This window comes from Crocodylus siamensis, chromosome 2, assembly GCF_052110815.1.
Source record: "Crocodylus siamensis isolate JL-2025a chromosome 2, ASM5211081v1, whole genome shotgun sequence".
Taxonomy (NCBI): Eukaryota; Metazoa; Chordata; order Crocodylia; family Crocodylidae; genus Crocodylus; species Crocodylus siamensis.
The window spans coordinates 194500380-194527900 of record NC_143396.1 but is presented as its reverse complement, the minus strand read 5'-3'; the positions used below and the strand labels follow the sequence as shown (position 1 = coordinate 194527900).

General features: G+C 45.3%; 1 protein-coding gene across 3 annotated transcripts in view; it reads right to left on the bottom strand.

Annotated features, from left to right (window-relative positions):
• The window catches only part of BMAL1 (basic helix-loop-helix ARNT like 1), an 88057-nt gene that overhangs the window by 47289 nt on the left and 13247 nt on the right, over nt 1-27521 (bottom strand). For all 3 annotated transcript variants that reach the window (XM_090032730.1, XM_090032732.1, XM_090032731.1), the window contains exon 2: nt 354-484. In XM_090032730.1, the coding sequence (XP_089888856.1) occupies nt 354-399 (46 nt within the window). In that variant the 5' untranslated portion in view covers nt 400-484. The remainder of the gene's footprint in view (nt 1-353; nt 485-27521) is intronic.

The window sequence follows — 27521 nt, the reverse complement described above, 5'->3', positions numbered from 1 at the left end:
TAGTTTTAATCACATAACCTATAACAAAACCCAAATGTGTGGTGGATGAACCTGGAGAACAGGTAACAGGAGTGGGGAATGAGAACAGAAAAGATCAAGGTATAAGTTGGGGAGAGGGAAGAATGGGAAGAACAAAACAAACAAATTCAACACTCCTGAGATAGTTAAAAAGACTGAGCAGAAGCATGGACAGAATTCATGTTTCTGTTTTAACAGTGTACATATTAGTCCTGTGGGCCAAATAACCCACTTAATTGTGTTTCTGTAATGAACGCTGCCAGAATACATAAAATATGCATTAGTTACTAAAGAAACTATAACCAAATAACTACACAACCACGGACAGTTCTTACCTGAAAACTTGTTTTCTGGAAGCAATCTAGAAACAGAGGCCTGCATTCAATCTGCTGCTGAGGCAGAACCAGCCAATTACCTAGGATCTTCTTTCATACCCCAAGGTCTAATAGTTAAACTTTTCAAAAACCTGGATAGGAGGAAAACAAAAAACACGTTACCTCACTCTTAAAGATGTATAGTTTGCCCAGCCAACTTCGTTTTAAGCAAAGTGTATGCCTAACATGATATGGGATGCTTTAAGTGACAAAATGAAAACTTGTTGCCACTTATCAAATGAGCAATATTTTAATTCTTGTTGATCATCTATAGACTTTTAACTGCTGGACTAATGACAGGCACTAACAATGTCCTTGCTCCAAAAGGAGACATTATGACAATTGTCTTTGAAAGAACACAATACAATTAGTAGTTTCACTGTCAAATAATCAAGCAAATGTGGAAGCAGTCTTTGAATGGATAAAACACATTTCTATTATTGACAGAAATTTGCTCAACAAAAATGACTACCTGAGTTAACTAGAAGTGAAAAGCTGGTAGAAGGACTGATTTGGGGGTCAAAGCAGTAATACAGAAAGATTTTTTTTTTTTTTTTTACCTCCAGCATTCTGCAATCCTGCCCCAACTTGTTCAGTACAATTGCATGGCAGGCTTACAAAAGACAAAGAGCAAAATTTGCCACTTGATTATAAATGGAAATTAAAACCATGCTGGGATGGTGATATACTGAAGGCTACATTAAGCCCTACACATTAGGCAACCATCCTAAATTTTTCTTCTGTCCCTGAAGTAGTACAAGTGAAGTGTCTATGCTACAAGTTCTATCATGTCAGGCTGCCCTGGAGCAATCACTATATTTCCAGAAAATATATAGCACATCCATGGTGCAATCTTGCAATTTAATATAAATTCTGGGCATCATTTAATCTGGGGTGGCCAACCTGTGGCATGGGTGCCACAAATGGCATAGGCAGCCTCTGTGCGTGGCCTGCAGGAGATTAGGGAGGGAACAGGGAGCACAACAACAAATACAGCAGTGAGAAAAGGCAGAGCAACACCTCAGATGGCATGCAGAAGGTGCAGGGATCACCTTGTGGCAAACCTGCCAAAAGGCTCACCCCTACTTATTAAATATATTCAGAATAAGTCACTTTAGAAGATTCCTATAGTTCCTGACATAACAGAAAGGACTATGATATGGACAGCATTTTAATATCATTAAATTTTATGCTGTATCTTTCATGCAGAAAGATGTTGTTTGAGTAAGATTTTAAATACAAGCAGTCCTCGACTTACAACTTTGAGTTACAACATTTTGCACTTACAACATTTATAAATTGAAACCCTGTTTCAACTTTTTGATGTCAGATTTGACTTTACAACACTTGAACCGATGCAACGCCACCCCAGCACAGAAGTTCGCTGTGTTGCTCATCTCCCTGGAGAATATCTGTCCAAGCCTGACAAAGGGTTCTTGAACCCAAAAGCTTGCTTAATAATTGTTTTCCAACTATTTAAGTTGGTCTAATAAAAGATATCAGATTCACCCAAAGAACCTTGTCTGCCAAGCTTCCTTGGAGACTTTCTTTAAGAAAGCAGACAAGACTCCATAAAAACCTGCAACCAAGACTCCTGAGAAGACTCCAGCCAAGAACCCTTCAAAAAGTCCAGGAAAGTTACTTCAAAGAAGTCCTTCCAAATCAATATGATTGTTATTTACAATATAAATACATTGTAGCTACATTACTCATCTATAATTGATCAGGTACAAAATTCTGGCGTTTTTTGGGTGAAAATAACCAGATCCAGCACTCGGGAGCCAGGAGCAGCAGGGAGAGGAGGGACACAGGCACACGTGTGTCTTACACACACGTGTGCCCCCTTACCGGACCCAGAGCACAGGCGAGAGCAGCAGCGGCAGCAGAGGCAAACGTAACAGCAGCGGGGGCAGCAGCAGCTGATCCCCCTAAGGTAAGTGGGGCAGAGGGACCGACGCAGCTGAGCCGGATCTGGAGGGGAAGCCAAGAGCTGAGCCGGTAGGGAGCTGCACGAACAGAGCGCGCAAACAGGTGCGTTCTGTCAGAGCGCGCTGGCGTTTGCGCCGGAGGGCGAGCAGGAAGGGCCCAGGGGCAGACTCCTGCTAGCGTGGGGCAGAGGCACTGCACTCAGCTAGAAACAGGCAGCAACTCCTACGATGGTGTTGACACGGAGTGCTGCCAGAGCCCCTGCCTGGGGGGCGCAGCCCTCCCGGGGCTTGTCTGAGGCCTCCATCCAGACGGAGCCCACGGGGGGCTGGCGTCCCCCAACCCCCTGGCCTGCGGGAGCTGCCCAGCAAGGCCTGGGGGGGCAGGGACTGGGGACCCCCACACCTGTCCTGCAGGCGCCCGCCTTAGGGCCCTGGAGGCACAGGTGAGGGAGCTCCAGGAGGAGGTTAGCAGGCTGAGGGGAATCCAAGAGGCAGAGGAAGAAACTGACAGATATTTCCTTTCCCTGCAGGGTTGTACGACCAAGGAAGATGCACCTCAAGAAGTGCCCTCCACTGCTAAGTGGCAGACGGTCACCTCCCGTGCCAGGGCTGCTCGTAACACGGCAGCACCAGTTCCTCCAGTCCGGCTGGAGAACAGGTACGAGGCCTTGGCAGCCCTGGAGGAGGAGGAAGGAGAGGATGAAACCGGGAAGGAGGCAATTCCATGCTCCCCACGTCCCATGCTGGCTGAAGGAGACAAGCAGGCCAGGAGGAGGAAGCATCGCATGATCGTCATTGGCGACTCCATCCTGAGAGGTACGGAGGGCCCCATGTGTCGCCAGGACCCCTCAGCACGCGAGGTCTACTGCCTACCTGAAGCGAGGATTCAGGAAGTGAAAGGGATGCTCCAGGCCATAATCCAGCCCACCGATTATTACCCCGTGGTCCTAGTCCATGTGGGCACTAATGATGCGGCCAGGAGATGCCCTGATCGCCTGATGGAGGACTACCATGCTCTGGGGTGCGTGCTGAAGGAGATGGGTGCACAGGTGGTTTTCTCTTCCATCCTGCCAGTGAGTGGACGTGGCAGACGGCATGAAACGTGCATCGCGGAGACCAACTGGCAGCTACAGGAATGGTGCTTTGAGGAGGGCTTTGGCTTCCTCAGCCATGACCGGCACATCACGACGAGAGACATGCCGGGATGGGACGGGCTCCACCTTTCCCCTGAAGGTAAGCGTGTGTTCTCTTCTAGGTTGGCAGACCTCCTCCGGTGGGCTTTAAACTAGGCTCGTCAGGGGAAGAGGAAGTTGAGGGCGGAGGAAACATGGGACCACTGGACCAAGCAACATCCACAACTACAGCCCAGCCTAGACCAACAAGTGAAACGAATAAACAGGTAAGCGACAGGGGCCAGGGCAACGCTGGGACTAGGGGGTCAGTACACACATCCACAGGAGGCCTCAAATGCCTCTACACCAATGCTCGTAGTATGGGCAACAACCAGGAGGAACTCACCCTCCTGCTAGCTGACACCAGTCCGGACATCGTGGGGATAACTGAAACGTGGTGGGACTCAACGCATGACTGGGCAGTGAATGTCAAGGGCTATAGGCTCTACAGGAGGGACAGGATAGGAAGGAGAGGTGGGGGCGTGGAACTCTATATTAAGGAGGAATACACATCCTCGTCAATTGGCAAGGAGTCAGAGGACAGGCACTCTGAAGCGCTTTGGGTTAGAGTACAAGGCAGTCGAGGGGAAAGAGACTTAATGGTGGGGGTCTACTACAGACCATCCAACCAAGGGGAAGAGCTCGACCACGAATTCTTAGGTCAGCTCACAGAGGTAGTGAAGTCTAAGGATGTGGCAGTCATGGGGGACCTGAACTTCCCGGACATCTCCTGGGAAGAGCAGTCAGCCACGTCTGACGGCTCACATAGGTTCTTAGACAGAGTGCAGGACCTCCATCTAACCCAGGAGGTGCACAGCCCCACCAGGGGAGACGCCTGGTTGGACCTAGTGCTGGCCACGGGTAATGACCTGGTGAGGGGGCTGTGGGTGCTCCACCACGTGGGTGATAGCGATCATGGCCTGTTGGAATTCACCATCCAGCGCAAGGTGGCAAAGGCCTGCAGTAAGGCAGCAGCCCTAGATTTCAGGAGGGCAGACTTCAATGAGCTAAGGAGGATAGTTGGAGAAATGCTGAGATCCCAGAGGGGAGGGGAGCCAGGTGTCCAAGGAGAGTGGTCGCTCCTTAAGGAGACGATCCTCCAAGCCCAAAGGAAGGTAATCCCAACAAGAATCAAAGGGAGCAGGAGAACACACAAGCCTCCGTGGCTCACCAAAAGCATCAAGGAATGTCTCCTTGCTAAAAAGGAAGCTTACACCCAATGGAAAGAAGGGGTCATCACCAGGGAGGACAACTGGCTGGAGGGCTGCACCCAGAGGGTGGTAGTGGATGGGTCCTACTCAACCTGGAAGGACATGGGCAGTGGGACTCCGCAGGGCTCGGTCCTCAGGCCCGCACTGTTCAACATCTTCATCAGTGACTTGGATGACGGGGTAAAATGCACCCTGTTCAAATTTGCTGATGATGCTAAGATGTGGGGGGATGTGGGCACACTAGAAGCAACAGACTACAATTGGACCTAGACAGGTTACAGGGGTGGGCGGATGAGAATAGGATGGGATTCAACACAGTCAAGTGCAAGGTGATGCACCTGGGGAGGAACAACCGGCACCATACCTACAGGTTGAGGAACTCCCCTCTTGTCAGCACAGAGGCGGAAAAGGATCTTGGAGCCATCATTGACTCCAAGATGAACATGGGCCAGCAGTGTGGGGAGGCAGTCAGGAAGGCCAGCCGCACCTTGGCATGCATCCACAGATGCATCTCGAGCAGGTCCAAAGAGGTGATCCTCCCCCTCTATGCGGTACTGGTCAGGCCGCAGTTGGAGTATTGCATCCAGTTCTGGGTGCCGCACTTCAAGAGGGATGTGGACAGCATGGAGAGAGTCCAGAGGAGGGCCACTCGCATGATCAGGGAACAGCAGGGCAGGCCCTATGAGAAGAGGCTACGGGACCTGAACCTGTTCAGCCTCCAAAAGAGAAGGCTGAGGGGGAATCTAGTGGCCTGTTACAAACTAGTCAGGGGGGATCAGCAGGCATTGGGGACTCACTGTTCCCCCGAGCACTGCCAGGAGTGACCAGGAATAACGGTCACAAGCTGGCAGAGGGTAGATTTAGGTTAGATATCAGGAGGCGCTACTTCACGGTCAGGGCGGCTAGGGTCTGGAACCAACTTCCAAGAGAAGTGGTGCTGGCTCCTACCCTGGGGGTGTTTAAGAGGAGGTTAGATGAACATCTTGCTGGGGTCATTTGACCCCAGTACTCTTTCCTGCCATGGCAGGGGGTCGGACTAGATGATCTGCTCAGGTCCCTTCCGACCCTAGAAACTACGAAAATAGGGTATCGGGCTTCATTCAGGAACCAATCCCCCATTTATAACATTGTTTCTTATGAGAAAATTGGCTCCAAGTTACACTGCTTTGACTTAAGATGTGGTTTTCAGGAAACGATTGTGTTGTAACAGTCTGAGGAATGCCTGTACTTTAAAATGTCTTCACAATAATTAGTTTGAAAATGACACCCCAATTTAACCAAGACTATTAAAATATTGCAAAATGTATAAAAAAAAAAGAATGTGTCCATTTTATGGAATCAAAGCAAACTATATCAAATGCCTAGCAATTTAAAGGTAAAAAAGAAACACTACACTGATATATCAAAATTTATAACCATCCCACTCATCCGCAAATGCCATATCACTTCTATCAAGCAGAACCTTATTTTTCAGCCTAACATTACCTGCATAATTGTTCTTATTTTAAAATCCAACACAAAGCATTGATATGGAATAGCTGTCAGTCCCTCAGAGCAGTAGGGGCCAACCTTTCTGGCAGGTGTGCCACAAATTGCTCCCCTCTCTACCCCTTATACCACTCCACTCCCCTTCCTCTACTCAATCTGCTACTCAGCTTTCTACTTCCTACTCTCTGCCTGATCCGCTGTTTTGCTTTTCTCTTCCTGCCCTGTGCTCCCTGGCTGATCTGCTGCTCTATCTTCTGTTTCCTGCACTGAAGCTGTGCTGCCTGTCTCCTCCCTGCTGTGTTGTATGCCACACACAGAGACTGTGTGTGCCACTTAATGGCATTCAGGCAGATCGGACACCCCTGCCATACAGCATGAGTAGCATACTCACCTATAAGAAATGCTGACTGCCTGGTGACAGCTGCTTGTTTATTATAATGTCTTTTCAAAAAATTTGGAAAAGTAAAGTACTGATTCAGTGATTTCTTTTCAGCCTCCAGCTGCTAGTTGCTCAATTCCACAAAATATTCTATAAATAAAGCAACACTGCCCTACTGTTAGCACCCACAGACACATAAACAGAGCCAAATTCTTCCAATTATGACCCAGAGCTCGTTGCCAAGATACTTCAAGCACCTACTTGAAAGAATGCCATCTAGGCCACTTCCTGATTAAACTTCCCTGTAGAAAAGAATCAAAGCGTGTTGTCACAGAATCACATTATGCAGCTCCTCTCTGCAGTCTCACTATTTCTGAATGCCTCCTTTAGAATTTCTCTGATAGTTTACCTTTTTCTTTTTAATTATGCTGAAATTCAGAGACAACAAGACATTAAGAAGAAAAATATATCCTACTGTTCATCTGTGCTTTCTACTTTTTCTAAACTGACACTTGTCACACAATTGGCTTAATCATGCAGCAAAGCTGATCCATGAGTATGTGAAACACCTCAGTGAGCAAATCAAGGTCAATGCTAAAGTAGGTCAATTATGTCTGCCAAGTACCCATCTGGGAGTCAGGATCTTTTTATGCAAGCACTGCTACCTTCAACTGTGCCTAGGGCAAGATCCAAGTTTCTTCATTTTACTTGTTTATTTAATAAATGTCACTCAACTTTGTGAATCATAAGTATATCATATCATAAAAGCATTATTTCACAATTATAGATGAAAACTGTCAATGTGATTTCCAGAAGAAATATAATTGAGAGGATGGTATGAACAAAAGATTATGGGCAACTGAACAAAAAACAGGTAACTGCAGCTATACAAAATGAAAAATTCCTCCTTTAATTTTTATCAGAACGCTTCATGTATCAGAAGCAAAGTGTCACATAGTTCTGAGTAGCTGGAAACACAACAAATAAATGGCTTATACATACAACAACTATTGTGCAAATCACTGGGGTAGGAGGACAAGCTTCTAAAAGTCCCAATTCCCATGACATCAAGAACACATTTGTCACTTAATTTGTCATATTTGTCAAATGTCATCTACACTCATTTGTTTTTCAGAGAGCATTCACAATCCTTGAACTTCTTGCTGAGGTGATGTTCTGCAAGAACATACCGCACTCCCATATGATTAAATGCCCCAAAGGTGATACAGATACTCAAAAGGTTTATCATCTTTTAGTGCAATGGGGTGGATTTCATTCTAACCTGCTTGTTGAAATAAGGCCTTTGACAGATGGCAGTAAAATTTTACAGGAAGGAAAATGACCAAGGATGTTAATAAAAAGCCAGTTTCTGCCTGAACTTCAGCCCTTGCATCTGTATGCCATCCAGGTGCACTTCCCAAAACAGTGCATATATGTCTAATGGCAGAAGAGGAAGGATATCTCCCTGGCTTTTTTCACCATCTTGTTTACAGGAATCAAGGAGATATGTGAATAAGCATATCCGTGGAATATCTGGCAGATATACATGCAAAGCTAATTTTATGTCACAGGTGATGTGTTGAATACCTGCAGGGTACTGCGATTCCTAGAAATTTCAAACTAAACCTTACTGTTCTTTACAGAAGTTGCAGTTGTAGTTACAGGGATGTAGAATGAGCATCAGAAGGGCCCTCCAGAGTAATCCAATTCAACCTCCTGAATGAATGCAGGGTGCACTTTCCCTACAACATCCTGGCTAAATAGTTATTCAACCTCTTCTTGAAAATGTCCAGTGAAGGCATTCCATAACATCTCCTGGCAGCTTGATCCACTATCCTACAATTCTGACTGCAAGGAAGCTTGTTTTTAGATTTAACCTAATTCACTTAGTTACAGTTTAAACGCAGTATTTCACGTCCTAAGCTGTAGAGCAGTTAGTGATGCTCATCCTTTTTGCCCCAAAGGCCAGATGAGCTATGCCTGGTCTGTCTGTGAGCCCAGTGCGGCCGTACAGGGGGCGGGAGAGGAGCTGTGGTCCAACCCCGATGTGGCTGCATAGGAAGGGACCATGGCCCAGCCCCAGTGCAGCCACGCAGTGGGGTCGGAGAAGGAAAGAAACATGGCCCGGCCCAGCCCTGATCTGATCCAGCCCCATGGAGCTTGGGAATTTGGTTGGAAGAAAGGGTGGCAGTATTAAATTGTTACTGCACCCTACGGCCATCATTTTCCTGGCCCATGGGAAACCCCACAGGCAACACGCCATGGGTTGGCAGGCCAAATCTGGCCTGTGGGTTGAGTCCTGTACTAGAGCATAGGATATTAGTTGTTCTTCCTCATCTTTTTGGCAGTCTTTCAAACACTTAAAAACTTATCATGCCCATTCTCCCTTGGTCTCCTTTTGTTGAAATATATATATATAGTTCTCTCAATGTTTCCTTGTATAGCTTGCATTCCAACTCCTTTATCATCTTTGTCACTTGCTGCTGGAGTCTTTCAGGGAGGACAACCTCCATGAACTTAATTTTTTATACAGGGGACTTTTCCTTATTTGCTTTCAAACTCAACTGCTCAAACAATAACTGGATTTGATTACTACTGACTTCCACTTGCTGGCTGCATCAACCTTGAATTAATTCATGTATGGAAAAGGCATGCTTCAAGCCATGAATACCAATGATAAAGTCAGAAGACTTATGGAAGACTTTCAGGGTGTAAACAGATGTTTATGGGAGAAAAGTGTTTTGTTCTGAGATCAATACAAATGCATGCACCCATTTTCCCACTTGATCTCTGGTACTTCACAGGTACTTAAAAAGTACTAAGGACTTCCCTGGGACAATGTCTATAAATTAATTGCAGCTCATTCAAGTAAACTGCCATTCACTTCTTTTTTTTTCATTCATTTCAGGGAGGAGCCTGTCAACATTCTGCGGGACAGTCAGAATGGGTTTGTTGCAGGTAGGTCTTGTCTGACCAATCTCATCTCCTTCTATGACCAGGTCTCATATCACCTGGACAAGGGAGAAGAGATTGACGTCAAATATCTGGACTTTAAAAAAGCCTTTGACCTGTTGTCCTATGATCTCATGGAAAAATTGGCCAACTGCAGCCTTGGCTACATCACAATCCGATGGCTGGGGAACTGGCTCTGAGGTCGGACCCAGAGAGTCGTAGTTGATGGAAGTGAATCATCATGACACTCCGTAACCAGTGGTGTCCCCCAAGGTTCCATCCTTGGACCTGTTCTCTTTAACGTCTTTATTAACTATGTGGATACTGGTGTCAGAAGTGGACTGACCAAGTTCGCTGATGACACTAAACTTTGGGGTAGAGCTTCCACACCAGATGATAGGTTAGTGATCCAGGCTGACCTGGATAGGCTTAGTAACTGGGGGATATAAACCAGATATAAAGGCTGCCAGCATGGCCAATCAGCGGTGACCAGCAAAAACAGCAGTTTTTTGCCTCCCCAATCAGGAGTGACCAGTAAGCAGGGCAGCCTCCTCTGCCAATTGGGGGACAGGGAAATGCACAGGAGAACCTGCTGCAAGATTAATGGAGTTGCCACACATCCCACTCCCACCATGAATTTGGTAGGTCCCAATAGGACTAACAACAATATCTTTTGCCTAATTTGCCATGTTGTTTTAAACTTAATATATTATATATAAATCTAGAAAATTAGTGCATGTTTCAATTGTTATATTTATTTTTTGCTATGATCTTATACTGAAAGATAGTTTTATCCCCCTAGCATACTAACAAAGATTTTAGATTGTGTTGGGTTATGTGATAATGTACCACAACCATCTGCACCCTCTTCTTCAAAATCCTAGATCTATCCATGGTGTTAGATCACTGGCCACAGTCTTGTGGACCCCAAAATAAGGCTGGACCTGGAACCCTCCCTGTTGCTTTGTGAGCTTATGTACACACTCGCTGGTACCCTACAGGTTTCTGTACCACAGCTGACATAATTCTGTTGCACTAGTACAGAATAGCCTGGTAACTGATATACAAGCAATGTTTTGGCCACCATACATGCCTGGGAAGCAGGCACTAAGTGTGTTAGTTCCATAAAAACTAGTTTTAAGCATAAATATGCGACTGCTGAGTAAGGGAGGAGATGCATACATATCCTAAATTATTAAAATTACTATTTAGTTGGGTCTCCAAGCTGCTGTAATAAAATTGGTCCATATGATGCAATGTATCAGTCATCAAGTGGGGGGAGGGGTGGTGGTACACTATCTGTCCTAGCAACATTAAACTTCCTAAGAGTAGTTTTTTTTAAGGCTAAAAGAGTAACATAAATCCATCTTAGTAGAATCTAGATCATACTTACGCTTGCACTATTTAAAGTTATAATCAGATCTAAAAATTGCTGAAATCATGGGAATTGTTCCATTTATTTCAATGGTTCTGATGAAGCTCTAATTAAATCAAGTTAGGCATCCTGATCTAGTGCAGGGGTTGGCAACACATATGGCCCACAGAGCTGGGGGGGGGAAGAGGAAGAGGTTCACCCACACTGTACCACATGGCAGGGACCTTAGCCTACACATCATGCCACAGAGTTAAGGTGATAGAGGAAAGCTGTGGTAACCAGGTCCTAATGCTGGTCCACTTTGGACACAAGCAACATCATTCCAACCTGCTGCTGGAAAAAACATTGCCAAATAGTATACCAGTGAATGGATGGATGGATGATATACATACATACATGACAAAAGACTTTTTAGAATAAGGTAGCTTATGTTGGTAAACTTTTAAACACGTCAGCTCACTTTATTTACTAGTCTTATTCCCTCTGTGGGATAATTCCAAGCAATTTAGAAAGGGCAGGATATGAATTTAATAAATAAAATAAACAGCTATGAACACTCAACATATGCACTGTAAACTTTAAAAGTTAGCGCTCCTAAGCTAATGTTCCAAGAGGAAATCACAGCTAACATACCTCTCCTTTGTTCAGAGTAGTGGTTCTCAACCTTTTTAGACTCAAGGCGCCTCTCTGAAAATGCCAGCTCTTAATTTTCATTTTTCTTACTACTGGGGAGGAGGCTCTTCTCAGCCAGGCTGGCTGACCTGCTCCACCGGGCTTTAAACTAAGCCTGCTGGGGGATGGGGGGGACTACTGCCACTGCTGGCCCGCTGAGCAACCCTTGCAAAGCCAGCAGACGAAGGCACTTAAGGGAGCCCACCCCTGCCCCAGCCCTGGCGCAATCTGTGGGCAAGGCAAGAGCCCCAAAGGGGACACTTGCCTGCCTGTACACTAATGCCAGGAGCCTGGGCAACAAGCAGGAGGAGCTCATCCTCCTGCTCAGTGCAAAGAATTATGACATCACTGGGATAATGGAGACCTGGTGGGACTCCACCCATGACTGGACCACAGGTATAGAGGGCTATACCCTGTACAGGAGGGATCGTGTTGACAAGAGGGGCGGGGATGTAGCTCTCTATGTGAAGGAAAGCTACATGTCCCTGCAAGCTGATGTTGGTGACCAGCATGGACAGCTAGAGACCCTCTGGGTAAAAATTCGTGGGGAATATGGCACAGGGGACAACGGTGGGAGTCTACTACAGACCTCCCACTCAAAGTCCTGAGCTTGACCAGGAGTTCACCCGGGAACTGACCGAGGCCGCTTGCTCCAGGACCTTGGTTGTCATGGGTGACTTCAATTACCCGGACATCTCCTGGGAAGATCACTCAGCAAAATCCAAGCGGTCATAAAGCTTTCTCTCATGCGTGGATGACCTCTACCTGACTCAAGAAGTCTACGGGTCAACGAGAGGCAAAGCGCTGCTCGACCTGGTACTGGCTACGGGGGACGACCCAATCGGCGACCTAGTGATCGATGGGAAGTTGGGTGACAGCGACCACGAGCTGATCACCTTCACCATCTGCCATAAAGCTGGCAAGTCAGTCAGCAACACAAGTCCTTGACTTCAGAAAAGCCGACTTAGACAAGCTCAAGAGGCTTGTCGGTCAGGCCCTTAGGGACCATGACCCCAGGGAGAGGGGAGTTCAAGCAGAGTGGCTGCTTCTCAAGGAAGCAATCCTCAATGCACAAGCTAAATCTATTCCAACACGGAGGAAAGGCAGCAAGAAGGCACAGCAGCCCCCCGGCTCTCCAGGGACCTAACGGACCTCCTGAGGCTAAAAAGGAAAGCCTATAAAGGATGCAGGACGGGATTCACCTCCAAGGAAGATTATTCTGCACTGGTCCGGTCCTGCAGGGAGCAAACCAGGAAAGCCAAGGCTGTAACTGAAATCCAACTAGCTTCAAGCATCAAGGACAACAAAAAGTCCTTTTTCAGATATGTGGGGAGCCGGAGGAAAAGCAAGGGCAATGTTGGACCCCTGCTAAGCCAGATGGGGCAACTGACGCCCAGGAAAAAGCCAACCTATTAAATAGGTACTTTGCATCAGTCTTTCATCAGTCCCATGGGACGCCCATGCCTGCTATGGGACAGGGAAATCTGGGTGAGGGGGATCCCCTACCCTCCATAAATGCTGACCTCATGAAGGAACATCTTGAGAAGCTGGATACCTTCAAGTCAGCCAGCCCTGACAATCTGCACCCCAGGGTACTCAAGGAGCTGGCGAGCGTCATAGCCCAGCCCCTGGCACGGATCTTTGAAAACTCCTGGCACTCTGGTGTAGTGCCCGAAGACTGGAAGAAGGCCAATGTGGTGCCAATCTTCAAGAAAGGGAGGAGAGTGGATTCGGCTAACTACAGGCCCATTAGCCTGACTTCTATCCTGGGGAAGATCTTAGAAAAGTTTATTAAGGAGGCCATCCTTGATGGACTGGCCCAGGCTAACATCCTAAGGGACAGCCAGCACAGGTTTGTTGCGAGTAAGTCTTGTTTGACCAATCTCATTTCCTTCTATGACCAGGTGACCCATCACCTGGATGAGGGAGAAGAGATTGATGTCATATATCTTGACTTCAAAAAAGCCTTTGATCTGGTATCCCATGATCACCTCTTGGCCAAACTGGCCAGTTGTGGCCTTGGCTCCACCACGATCCACTGGCTGGGAAACTGGCTCCGTGGTCGGACCCAGAGGGTTGTAATTGATGGCAGTCACTCATCGTGGTGCCTTGTGACCAGTGGGGTCCCTCAAGGCTCTGTCCTGGGACCCATACTGTTCAACATTTTCATTAATGATGTGGACACTGGAGTCAGGAGTGGACTGGCCAAGTTCGCCGATGACACCAAACTGGGGAAAAGCATCCACGCCAGAAGATAGGTGGGTGATCCAGGCTGACCTGGACAAGCTCAGCAAATGGGTAGACGAGAACCTCATGGTGTTTAACACCGAAAAATGCAAGGTTCTCCACCTTGGGAGGAAAAACCTGCAGCATCCTTATAGGCTCGGCAGTGCTACGTTGGCTAGCACTACAGAAGAAAGACTTGGGGGTCATCATTGACCACAAGGTGAACATGAGCCTGCAATGCGATGCTGCGGCTAGTAAAGCGACCAAAGCACTGGCTTGCATCCATAGATGCTTCTCGAGCAAATCCCGGGACGTCATTCTCCCCTTGTACTCGGCCTTGGTGAGGCCGCAGCTGGAGTACTGTGTCCAGTTTTGGGCTCCACAATTCAAAAAGGATGTGGAGAAGCTTGAGAGAGTCCAGAGGAGAGCCATGCGCATGATCAGAGGTCAGGAAAACAGATCTTACGATGATAGGCTGAGAGACATGGGACTCTTTAGCCAGGAAAAGCGTAGGCTCAGGGGTGATCTGTTGGCCACTTATAAGTTTATCGGGGTGACCACCAGGACCTGGGGGAACGTTTGCTTACCAGAGCACCCCAAGGGATGACTAGGTTGAATGGTCACAAACCCCTGCAAGACCGTTTCAGGCTGGACATAAGGAAGAATTTCTTTACTGTCCGAGCCCCCAAGGTCTGGAACAGTCTGCCAGCGGAGGTGGTTCAAGCACCTACATTGAACACCTTCAAGAGTAAATTGGATGCTTATCTTGCTGGGATCCTATGACCCCAGCTGACTTTCTGCCCTTTGGGCAGGGGGCTGGACTCAATGATCTCCCGAGGTCCCTTCCAGCCCTGATGTCTATGAAGTCTATGAAGAAAAGCAACAGAGCAGTATTTTGTTGGAATGAACTCAGACCACAAGAGGTCGGAATGTTTTTAACATTACAGATTCCTGTTTGAAATCTCTGGGTTTAATCTCATTAAGCACGTTTTAACTTACAGTACTAACATTGTGTGGCACCCCCCGGCACCCTTGAGAGGTTCTTAAGGCACCCCAGTGGTTAAGAATCACTGGTGTAAAGTGATGGGAGAGGCTGGGGATTTCTCATATAGAAAAATCACCAGACAAGAGACATGTTGCTTGTAGAAGACAATGGAGATTAAGGATATAACTTCCCTGGCATTTATGATTCCAAGCATTTTTGAAAGGTAAGAACATTTAGCCATGATTCTCATTAATGCTCACTTGACCCAGGATTCTGATTTTCCTTTACTGTGGCAATTTAGTTATACTGTATAAACCAGAGAGGCAACATTTCTACATTAATTTTATTAAGTTAGAAAAAATGGGATTTTTTTTGCAGGCTATGCTATATTAAGCATATTCAGCAGAGCATTTCAAACCCTATCATCTTGAGTCCTCCTTAAGCACTGAGTATAAAGCAGCTTAAAATTTGTTGTTCTACTTTATTATGCTAAACAGTAAAAATAAAATCGAAGTTTAAAAGATTTCCCTAAAATAGACTGACACCTAAAACAAACAGTGGACATGTTTACAGTAAAAATATTCAAATATATTTCTTGAGAAAAGGCATTAAATTCTAGATGTGATTATTTACAGGCTAATCTCATTCACTTTTTCTTAAGGCATTGAATTAACAGCAAACATTGTTAATCACACATTCTAGAGGACAGGACAACAAATCTGTCAATATTTAATTGCTACTAATTCCAAAAGTCAAGAAATTAAAACAAACAAACAAACCTGATTTGTTTTGTGGTTTTAAGGATTCCTCAGTGTCCAGTTAGTTTTCAGATGTACTGGAGATCTTTTTGTTCAACAAACTTCCAATACTTTGTGTATTAGACCAATATAGAACAAATGACTAACCCACATAATATCAATATAGTATCTTTTTCTTACTGTGGAGAAAAGATCTGCACAATTTTTAGGGTAACTAGTCCTTCATGATTTATCAGGTGCCATGAACACTGGCTATAAAAATGACTGTGAGAATCACCAAGTCTACATCACGTTAGAAGCAGGCATTCGCCTTTTGTGCAGCTGCATCACCCTGCAGACTCATATGGAGTCTGTGGTCTTCCAAGACTCCCAAGTCCTTTTCCGTAAGTGCCGCCATCCAGAAAGCTGTCACCCATTTTATATATGCATTTATGATTATTCCTCCCAAGTCTGCTTTACAATTATTTCCCTTTGGCTTGAAAGATGCATTCAGATTGCCAAAATGTTGAATCAAAGGTTCCTCAGTGTTCAGAGCAGTGGTGTAAGGCAAGTTACCCAGGATTACTTCAGGTATCTGTTGTTTTTTAGAGCAGTGGTCTGCAGAACTGTGGGGTTCTGCAGAGAGATTGGGGGTAATGATGGAGCAGCACATGAGGCAGTGCGTCATTGCCAGGCCACCCGTGTCAGTCTTCAGCATAGGAGTAAGGGTTCTGCATTGGGAGAAATTATACAAAAGGGTTCCATGACTGTCTGAAGTTTGAGAACCACTGCTTCAGAGGATGAAGAGCTGTACTGAGAATCCACTCAATCTCTGCAAACGCAATTCGTTTAAGGTTCTATGTGTAGATGTTTACTCTCAGTTCCCTTTCACGTGCAGTTTTTTAGTTGACCAGATCCTGTTAAGTTGTTCCAATTATAAACTACCTTCACTGTCAAAAATCTGCATCTGATTTCCAGTGAAATACACCTTGCTCCTTTTTCAACCGTTACCTCTTGTTCTGCCTTTCTTAGACTTTAAATACTTCTGAAGCTCTTTACTGATTCCCTTCTATTGTCTTATCCTCCCATCATACTTTTTGAATTGAGGACACCAGAACTAGACAAGAATGTTTCAGTAATGATTTAACTAATATTGTTTACACAGCTACTGTTTCCTAAAAATCAACATTATCTTGTGTATATATAAAAACATCACATTAGAAGCAGATCTGCCTTAGAGCATGTGTAGATAAAACGGGGGCCCTAAATTGAAGTGGTAGGTTTTAAAAAAATACCGCTTCAATTTAGGGCTAATTAAACCCCAATGTCATGCATACACCCTCCTGACTTTAACCTGCCTCTCTGGCAGGGAGGGGAGGGCAAGCTGCTGGCAGGCAGAGTGGTCCCTGGCCTGGGAGGGGGCTGGTGCTTCCCTCCATGGCAGCTGTGGCCCCCCACCCCAGCAGCACCTGCCCACAGGCACGTAGATCGGGTGGTCCTGGGGATACCACAGTCATGGAGAGAAGCACCAGACCCCCACACAGCTTAGGCAGTCAGGCTCCAGGGGGGAAAAGAAAAAAGATCAGGCTTGCCACTTCTCCTGGGTGGAGCTGTTTTCCCAGCCTGCTGTCAGGCTGCCCGCAGGGCTTCCTGCAGGGCCCCAGAGCTGCACAGAGCCTGGTGCTTCACTCCAAGGCTGTAGGGACAGTAAACTAAAACTCCCTGAAGGAGTTCTAGCTTGTTGCGCTCCAAGTCATTTAAGGCGCATTACACCACTGAATTTCTTACAACAGCTGTAATTAATGCACAATACACGGCTGAGGCGTGCAAACACCAACACCATTAAAACGGTGCAAAAGCATTTAGCCCACTTTAAAGTGTCATGCACACATGCCTCTCATTTAGTCTACACACACCCCAACACCCCTTTTAATTCCACTCAAGTACACTGTTTTAGAGACAGGTCAGCTTCTTGAACCCCACTGTGGGTGAAAGTATCAGGTCCAAACATTCAGTCTGGGTCTGATATGTAGCCTGTTTTCGAAAGACATTTGTAAATCCTTCCAATGCTGAGAATCTGTGACCAAAAGAACATTAAAATGGCTCATGGAGAGCATCTCCAAAGCAGTGCATCAAACATTCACTCCCCCAAAGCTACAAGGCAGAATGGTATGTGCCATATTCATAAAAAAGCACATATAATTTCCAAGTTCATAGCACCCTCTTTCAGATCTTCATACTGGAAACTCAGGAGTTTAGCTTGTTTTCCATCATGACTCTGATAGATCATTTGTTTTTCACCCCACTACCCCTCTATTGTCCCACATAATAGTATGACCTAGACAAGCAAAGTCTTGATCAGAAAGCTTTTCTGGTGGCTTTGTAAGCCAATACCATATAAACAAGATAACACTGTCCCTTGCACATATTCAGTTATGAGTCACTAACAAAATTAATAACTCCAGTGATTATGAGTTTCCCTGTAAAGATAGATTAGAATAAAAAGTCAAGGAAAATCATTTCAGCTTCCATTTTTAAAGTCAGAAATTGATAAAGTATGTTACAGCTGTAAACTCTTGCACAGAGAAAGTCTAATTGTTTAAATCCTGGTAGCCACACTCCTGAAAAAAGGACACTGCAAGTACAGACAGACCAACAGACTCTCAGCACTGACTGGTCCCAATCGGTCTTTTGAAAAACAGAGTCTAAAAAGAGAGTTATATTGAGAAGTTTGATTATCAAAACTTCTTGTAACATTCCTAGCTTATGCTAGTTTATACCAATATTATTTTTCTAAACTGGAAATTCTGTATCACATGGCATAGGTACACTTTAACAAGTTCAAATAATGTACTTCTACTAAGTACTGATTTTACTAAGTTTTTAAGGATCACCAAGTCACAAGCCCTTCTTTAAAAATAAATAAATAAATGAAAGGGGGTTGGGAGGAAATCATTTAGGACTCAACCCTGAAAGCTTCTTACTAAAGGGCTCTGTTGCATGTTTAAATTAAAGCTGGATATAAACCAGCTATAGAATTTGCTACACATTTTCAGGCACCAACTTCGTAGCTGGTTGGCTCTTTTTTACAGATGGATGGACATTTTTACGGTGTAAAATTAATTTGCACATGTGGCAAGTTAAATTTATTGCATGATTAACCAGGTAATTGCATCATATATGTAACATGTGGCAAGGGACTAACTTTAGTTATACTGAGTGTCCTTGGCACTTGTACTCATAAGATTAAGCATGATACCAGTTCTGAAAATATTCTTCCCCTCAATTTGATGGTTTATCATTGATAATTTCAAAGCAAAGACTATTTTTAAAAACAGATCTTTAGTTCTGTTTTCCTATGCCAATTCCTAGGCTTACTGAAAAAACAGGATGCAAAGCCCCCTTATGTGTATACATCACCACTATGACATGCACTGTTCCAAAAGCCACATGCATCCCACTGTACCTATCAAATTATGATAAGAGCATGACATGTGAACAGAGGCTTCACACACATTCTTTATCTATTACTGTACCAGGAGAAACATTTCTGTCCTCTAGAAGACCCAACAGGTGACAACAGTTGCTATTTACAGCCCTTCTGACAAAACACGTTCCACTCTTCCTCACTCTCTCATATACCACCATCGGCAGCCTCTTGCAGCTGAGGATGATTGTTTTCTATGATTGCCTTATCTGTGGGTCTGAAGATGACCATCAAGGCTGATCCAGGATCAACAGGTTCTATTGCAACTTGGGCATATGTTTACATGCAGGGTGGGTGGCTCTGGTTTCTTGGTTCAGTCTGTGATGCACTGTTTCTGTCACTTTTCTGTCTTCTGTTGTCATCGAGTTTCAAAGTACGAAGATCCTTGCAGCCGACTCTTCTTCCATTTGGGGTGGTTCTGGGCAACAGTCTCCCATAAGTTGATGTTGCATTTTTGTAAAATATACCCAAACACAAATTAAAATAGATATTGACAGGTTATGGAGCCAAATTGTAAACACAGACTATTTTTAAATATTAGATTTGTTTTGTGTCCTTGTAAGTATAATTGGAATTGACATATTTTTAAAAACTGTTGCTGCATTAAAAACATAAGATATTTTTCATAAAATATCAGATCTGAGATAGCAGTGAATGAAGGCCAGGAAAACTATGAGAATTTACTTAATGGGTCTTGATGGTATGCAGAAATCCTAGATCAATATAAAGTTAGACAGAGCATAAAGGAAAAAAACCCACAAAAACCAAACATAAACCCCCCAACTACTGAGACAATTCAGAACAAAACTAGGGGTACACCAAAGAATTTTTTTTGGCTGATACTGATGGTCGATTATTAACCAGCCATATCAGCCAACACCAATCCAACTGCCAATATGCAGCCCAGAAGCTTGGACAGCAGTTTCCGGCCTGTAAGTCCGGGCGGGGGAGGGAACAGGAAGGGAAGGGACATGGCAGAGGGGGTAGATCAAAGCCCTTCACAGTGAGGGAGGGAGGGAGTGGGACTGAGGCAAGCGCTACCCAGCCAGGGCAGAGCAGGGCATGGAATGGAGCCGAAGGTGGCTCATCCCGGGAGCAGGGGGCCGGCTCCCACCTCTTCATGCACCCAAAGGGGAGGGATGAGCCTCCCAGATTTGTGCGTGGGGCAAGGATGGGCTGCCTACTGCATGCCATACACCAGCCTCTTCTTGGCAGGGCAAGGGGAAGTGGGGTAACAGCAGGGCCAGGTGGCAACCGCATGAGGAGGGGAGTGGCTACAGGGTGGACTATGGCCACCCCAAAATTCCCCATAACCCCAAGTGGCACCTTCTCTCAGCACCACCATCGTCCACCCTGCCCCTGCCTACAGCCCAGGCTCAGCCCTTCCCCCCCCCATCAGCCAGGAAGCTAACACAGCCCTTGGACCCAATCTGTTGCAGGCAGCTTGCCTGCCTTTGCCCCGTACACAAATCTGGGGGGCACATGACCCCCTGCCTCCCCTAGGGTGCATGCAGCGGCAGGAGCCACTGTGCCAGATGAGCCACTCATGGCTCCATCCCACACCCTGCCCCAGAAGGGCAGCACCTGCCGCAGCGCCACTCCCTCCCTCACTGTGGGGGCCTTGGTCTTTCCCCCCCAACCCTCCCACACCTCTTCCATCCCCCTGCCCCTTCTCCCCCACAGACTTACCAGCCCAATGCTGCTCTCCAAGCTGCTGGGCTGCATTCCATACTGAGTGTGTGATGTGCAATGCAGCAGCGCACATGTACACAGCATTTATCAGTGACACTAGCCAACTGCCCATCAAGAATGATGGGGAAGCAGGGGCGGGGGGAGAAGAGAAGGGGCTGGGATGGAGTGCTGCCACCTAATGCCCCATTGTTCTGCCTCTTGCAGGAAGCAGGGTGAGGGAGCATTGCTGGCCTTGGCTCCCCCACCCTCTGTCTGGTCCTCAGTGCAGATTGGAATCAAGGCAGTACTCCCCCATGCTTGGAGCACTCTGACTGCCTGTTTCCGTCACCTAATCAGAGTGTCAATAAAGCGTTACAGACAGACAGACTCAGGCTTTTATAATATTAGAATTGTCAGCCATATTGGCCAAAAAAGCCTATTGCTAATAATGTCAATTTTCCTTTTACCAGTGCCAATAAAATATGCACTTGTAAACAAAACCCAAGTTAAAAAAAGGGAAAAGGTACTTCTGGAGATAAAAACTCCTTTGATAGGGATAAGGTCTAAATTGTGCCTGTTGTTGCAGGGTTAATTTTTGCGGAGAAAAAAGCAGCCAAGAAAAAAAGTTGAGGGAAAAAAAACAGATCCACATCTGACTAACTCTTGGAAATGGAATAAACTGTCCAGACCATTGTTCTGTTCTGGACCAGAGTGTTCCATGACCCATGTACTCTACTCCCAGTGGGGAGCATCACTACACAGGTTCATGCTCCTGTAAAAGATAGATGTAGCAATTTTAACTAGTCTTATTTCTGCAACTGAAAAATTCTCTTTAATAAATGTTAAAGATTTATTACTGTTTTAAGTTGCTAAATATATTGTCAAGAGTTGTGTTGCTAAGAAATAGTATGTTTCAGAGTCTAGTACAAAAAACTTTAACAAGTAAAGGAAGCACTTCCACTATTACTTTGTGGGTCCTTCAGAATTAAAATAACTGCTGTATTTAAAATGTTAAAGTTTTCAGGAAAAACACAACGTGCACATATGTTCACATTTTCATCACAGGTAGAAAATAGAAAGAAAAAATATTAAAATTATCTGATAAAATTCAAACATTCTGCTCTGGACAAAAAAATTAAGGTTTCAGTAAAATGACATTTTTATTGTTAAATACTGTACAAGGTAAGCCCCCTCCCAATCAGTATGGGAAAGTCTTGTCTTGGATTTGAGTGCCAGCCCAGGGAAGGTGGCAGCTCAGCTCTGTCTTTGGCCTTGGGCTCAAACCAGGGCTTAGCTACTGCCTGCCGCAGGCTGAAATAGCTTGTTCGCCAGGGGTAGGACCACATGGCTGGGGGAAGAGTGGGAACCTACAGGCTGCCCCCCACCCCCTGCTCTCAACTCAGTTGCCCCCTACCCCTTAGCTCCTGTTCCAGTCCTTCCAGCTCTGACCCAACCCAGCTAAAAGCTACGTCCGCTTGTTCATGGCAAGGCTGCCCTGGGGCTGGGTGGGGCCACCAATGTCCAGGCTTGGCCACCACTGCTGCTGAGTGCCACCATCTGGAGCAGAGCTGCAGCAGAAAGTAAAAGGAGGGGGAGGGAGGAGGGAGGCAAGCTGCAAGTGGGAGCAGAGGCTGCCCCAGGCTGGCATCCTGCTCCTACCTGAAACCTGCATCCCCACCCCATTCCCATCTGCAGCTTACCGGGGGAGGGGGGGGCATGGGAGGAGTTACAGGGACACATGGTGAAGGACAGGTAGCAAGGGAGGCAGGCATGCTGGGGGGGGAGGGGTACAACAATAGGCTGGCATCTGGCCCCTTACCCTCCACTTTCAGCATTATAGCAACTAGTGTGGGGGGCAAAGGAGGGGAGACAACTTTAAAGACGACTTTCCACAAATCAGTTTCTATATATGGCAAATTATAATAAAAGTTTATAAATTTTCCAATGTACAGAATCTATTTATTGGGGGGAGGGGTCATCTTAAATTCAAAATAGCCTTCAATTCAGGTAAATGCAATAATAAGCAATTTTACATGTACTCTAGGCAAACCAAGACTTCAATAAAAGGCTAAATCCAATTAGGAATGCAGGCAATTGGAAGTTAGGAATTACCATACCTGACAGTTTATGTACCTGGCCCCAGAGTGGAATCTAGAATCCTGAATTAAGCACCTATGCTCTTTACTGCACATGTGGGAGAAGAGTTATACATCTCAGAACTGGACCCAAAATAGTCAGTCGATAAGTGAAGGACCATGTAAAACTTGTCAAAAGAAAACACTGAATGCAAAGGGGCACCTGAAATCTAAGCCTATACAGCTTTACTCAGAACACTTTCGATATACCCAGAGAGCCCAGAACTCTACCTTGTAAAAAAGTGCCCTTTCTTCTGAAGCTACCTCTTAAAAGAGAACATTGTAAAAGAAGCGATGGTGCTGGAGGACTGGAACTCATGCCTCCCCTTTCAAGGGAGTATTGCAACTACAAGGCTAGAGCCATGATCCCTCTCTGGGACCCAACAAAATCTTGAAACTGCAGGGGAAAAAAAAAAACACAACAGAAAGGGGCAGACAGCTTCCATCCAGGCTACTTAGTTAGACACTCCTGCTGAAGGTGGGAGATGTGGAACTAAACTCCATCTGGCTGAGCACTCTACCTCTACGCTCTAGAGCACAAGTGCTTAACCTCTGGCCCATGAGCCAAATGCAGCCTGCAGAGCCATTGTATCCAGCCCATGGGACTCCATGGGTTGGGAAATTTGCAGTGGGGAAGCAGTGGCCACCCTCCCCTGCTGCCAAACTCCCACTCCCTTCTCCCCTCGGCACCAGGGCTGGATCAGGCATGGGCCAAAACTTCCCCCCCCACCCCCAACTGCAGGCTGGAACAAGTGCACACCCCCGTTGGCCCCCACTCCCACCCCTCCTGGATCAGGCACGGGCCATGCCCCGGCCTCCTCCACACAATAAGACAGGGTCCCATCCCAGTGCTGGATCCAGGCCATCAGCCACAACCAGCCCATGGATGGACTGGGCACTATTTATCCAGTCCAACAAGGAAAAAGGTTGAGCACAACTGCTCTACACAATAAGAATAGCACCACAAATTTGTCCAAGTGTTAAATGTGTTCTTAGAAAACCTACTAAACTGAGCCTTGTCCCTGTAGTCACAGGGCTCCAATTATGCCCTCATCTAGCTTTCTTTTACACATGGCATGTTGTAGGATTCTCTTTATGTTTGCGGTTTTATATGAGGATTTGAAGTAACAATTTTTGAGGAATCCTTAGGTAAATGATTGCTGTAAATGCTCAAGAGACAAAAAGCAAATCCAATTAATGGTCTGAAGCAATATAACCTATATTGGACAGGAAGCATCAAGGCACATAACGAGTATTACATCATTAGAAATTAAACATACCTATGAAGATCCGTTTCAAAGATCAATCAAATTCTTAACCAAGACCATGGGAAACAACAGAGTTTATTAGCATGACACGTGCTGCCATCCCATTGTTCACTTTGAATGTATATTACACATTTCTTTCCTCCACCCATGTCTTGCCGAAGAAAGGCAGGAGCAGTTATTTGCTCATACTCAAAGTCCACATCTCTCGACTCCTAGCCCCATACTCTACTTTGTAGATCAAAGAATCTCAAATGATGGTCTATGGATCGTAAGTGATTCATACAGAACTCACTGGTCTCTACCTCTAACTGCTGAAGGCTAGCAAGCTTAAAATACATCCCACTTTCTTATGAAAAAATGTATATATAGTGAGAAAAACCTATGAAATTGCATGAAGTTATTATTTTCTGTAAAAAATCATCATGGGTTTTGAAGGTCAGAAAAAACAATTACATCATCCAGCCTGACTTTGTCGCATTACAAACCATTAACTGTGACCCAATTAATCCTGGATTAATCCCAATAACCTGACTTGGGTGTCTCCAGAAAATGCATCAAAAATGGAATATCCACTACTTCATAGCTTGAAACAATCACTAAAAGGTAAAAATTAGTGTCTTATTTCTAGTTTTTGAAAGCTACAGCTTCCAATGCATATACCCATTGCTCAAGAAAAAGCCTGAATGAGTATCATGCTTACTTGCAAGTCTCACACATCCTTTCCCCCTCCCTAGCCCACCCCACAAATATTTATTTATTTAAGCCAACCCTAAAAAAAAATTGCGGTACATATCTTAAACAAGGCAGCAGATATTTTTTCCTGTCAGTATTAATATTTTCATAGCCACTTTCAGTATGGTGGATGAGGAAGATGCTGAAAGCTATTTTGCAGCACAGCTTCTCCAAGAAGCAGCCAGCTCTAGACCATGTCTATATGTTTTATATTCTATACATTCTGCCTTCCAAAAACAAGGTGCGTGTCTTGACTGGGGGCACATGGTATGTGATAAAATATGATAAATGGGCATTCCTTGATATCCTGACCCTACCACTTCATATCCAGAAAAATTCAGCTTTAAAAGTTATACTGTTCTATAATCCAGAATGGCACACATTCTTGCTTTTCATCCAACAGTAGTAAGACAGAGGGTATAACAACTACCCCAGTCTTACTTACAGCTTATTTTAATAGAGAAAACAATACAGCAAGATGCATCAGATAGTAGTAACTGGTCATACCCGAAGTTGAAAATTATTTCTCCATCTGATCTGAACAAAGACTGACAAGTATTTTTTTAGCAAGATGTGTGGAAAATTCATCCATACAGCATAAAGATATGTTTTAAGAGAAGCTTGCATATAATTGCCAATAACTGACAGATGCAGACAAAATTGCATCAAGGGGAGGCAGAAGAGGTGATGGAATTTGAAGGTAGAGAACTTCAGTATTTTACTGCAATACATGATTAAGCAGGGAAAAGGAGAGATAAGGAACCTTAGATAACAAAACTAACCAGCCATTTGCTGCCCCACAGCTGGAACCACTTGGTCTAGTTCCACTTTTTTACTAGTCTCAGAGTCGCAAGGAGGTTCCTCTTTCCTTCCTGTCTTTATATGCAGCCTGCTTATCAGCACCCAATGTAGTCACTGATTTTTAAGTTTTCAGGCCCTGTTGCCAAAACATACTATAGCTTATATAGAAACAAAACCTAGGAAGTATCCCACCACACACTACTCCCAGAGAAAAAAAGTGTGAATTAAAAGCATGCTAACCTCTAGCATGACCTTCTTGTGTTGAGAAGATGTACTATTACAAGCAAGAAAATAAAGTTCCTGTCAAGGGAATCTACTGGACCATGATGCTTTAACTACTTAGAATAAGCAAGCCATAAGGAACATCCAAAGCTGAAACTGAGGAGAACATCCAAGATGCAACATATCAAGCCAAAATTAGAGAGCAGAGAGCATTTTTTAAAAAAATATGAAACAAATTAATGATTGTGTATCTGATAACGATCATCTGAAGAGCTTTTTGAATAGATTTACAAAAGCTCAAGCAGTAGTCTGGCAAAATCTAAACTAAGAGGCACTGTATTTTTCTGCCTAGAGAGTACCCAGCAGACTGAGCAACTAAACCTTAAGAAAAAGGTCAATTAAATGTCTTGAAAACAACAGACAACTCATCCAGAGATTAAAGATTTAGATCATTTGCATTAAAAAACAAACACCACATCTCCAAAAGAATTATGCAAGTCTTATTGCTCTGTTTGTCCCTAAAACATTCAGTTTTGTCCTAAATTATATCACGCCTTCAAGAGACAAGGTAACTGACTGAGTGCTTATTTGGAAAGCCCAATTCTTCCCCCATCCCCAACCCATGCCCCAAGTTTAAAATAATTTATTAACTGGTAAATTAACTGAAGTGAATGTCTAAGATCACTAATCCATGAAGTTTACATGAAAGGCAAATCTTAAAAAAAAAAAAAAAAAAAATAGAAGTTACCAGTATCAGAAGTTCTTCAAGATGTGATGCCCACATATATCCACACGTGCAGTAAGGATGTCCATATCAAGCACTCAAGCTTGGAGACCCTTTGCCTTAGTAGCATCTCTAGAGCATGAAATAGCCCCATCCTCTCTCATGATTTGTGCCTGCACCCATCAGGCTTCGATCACCCAGTCACATGCCGTGTGGCTTTGGATGTATAGGACTGTCCGTTGCTCTGTCCCTGTGGTCTTGCTGAACGGATGTCCCACCCTAGGGTAGTTAGTCTCTTCCCCAATCTTGCCTGCCATGACTTTGGTTATTCTTTCAGTGGTGGGGACCGACTACTGGGGATTGCAAGCTTCTGGGACCTCTGGGCGGCAGTCTTCCGTGAGGCTCCAACCTCCCCTATACCTTGCCCTGATGCCCAGCCTCGACAAGTCGCTGATATCCTTCGGCCCGACCTCCGACTGTCGGTATTCTAGGCTCTCCCATGGATACATACTAGGGCTAACCAAACCCCGAATCTCTGCTATACCCTTCGGGTCTTTGCAGTCATCTAGATTCCCTCTAAGACAAAACGCTTCTAATTGAGCCAACACTAGGGATCTATGCAATGGGCCTCACAACCCCTCCAAAAAAGTGGGAAACAGAAAGAAACACCACCAAAAAAAGGAACACTATCAATACCAGTGGGATCCTGACTGGCCTGGCCCCAAGAGTCTCTAACTGGTCCTGTCCTGAGTACGCCTAAGCCTGGTGGCTACCACGTTCTCCATTCCATTCTGCGGACCGCCTGCACGTTTGCTGTACCATTGGTGGTCCCTCTAGTCCCACTTCCTCTGCATCCCCCGCTGGACAGCTCTATGCAGCTGGAGCTCATCTTCTGCAACCCCTCCCACTGCTTAGGCTCTTCATTCCTGAACCCGCACCGATCCCACCTGGCTCGATGCCTCAG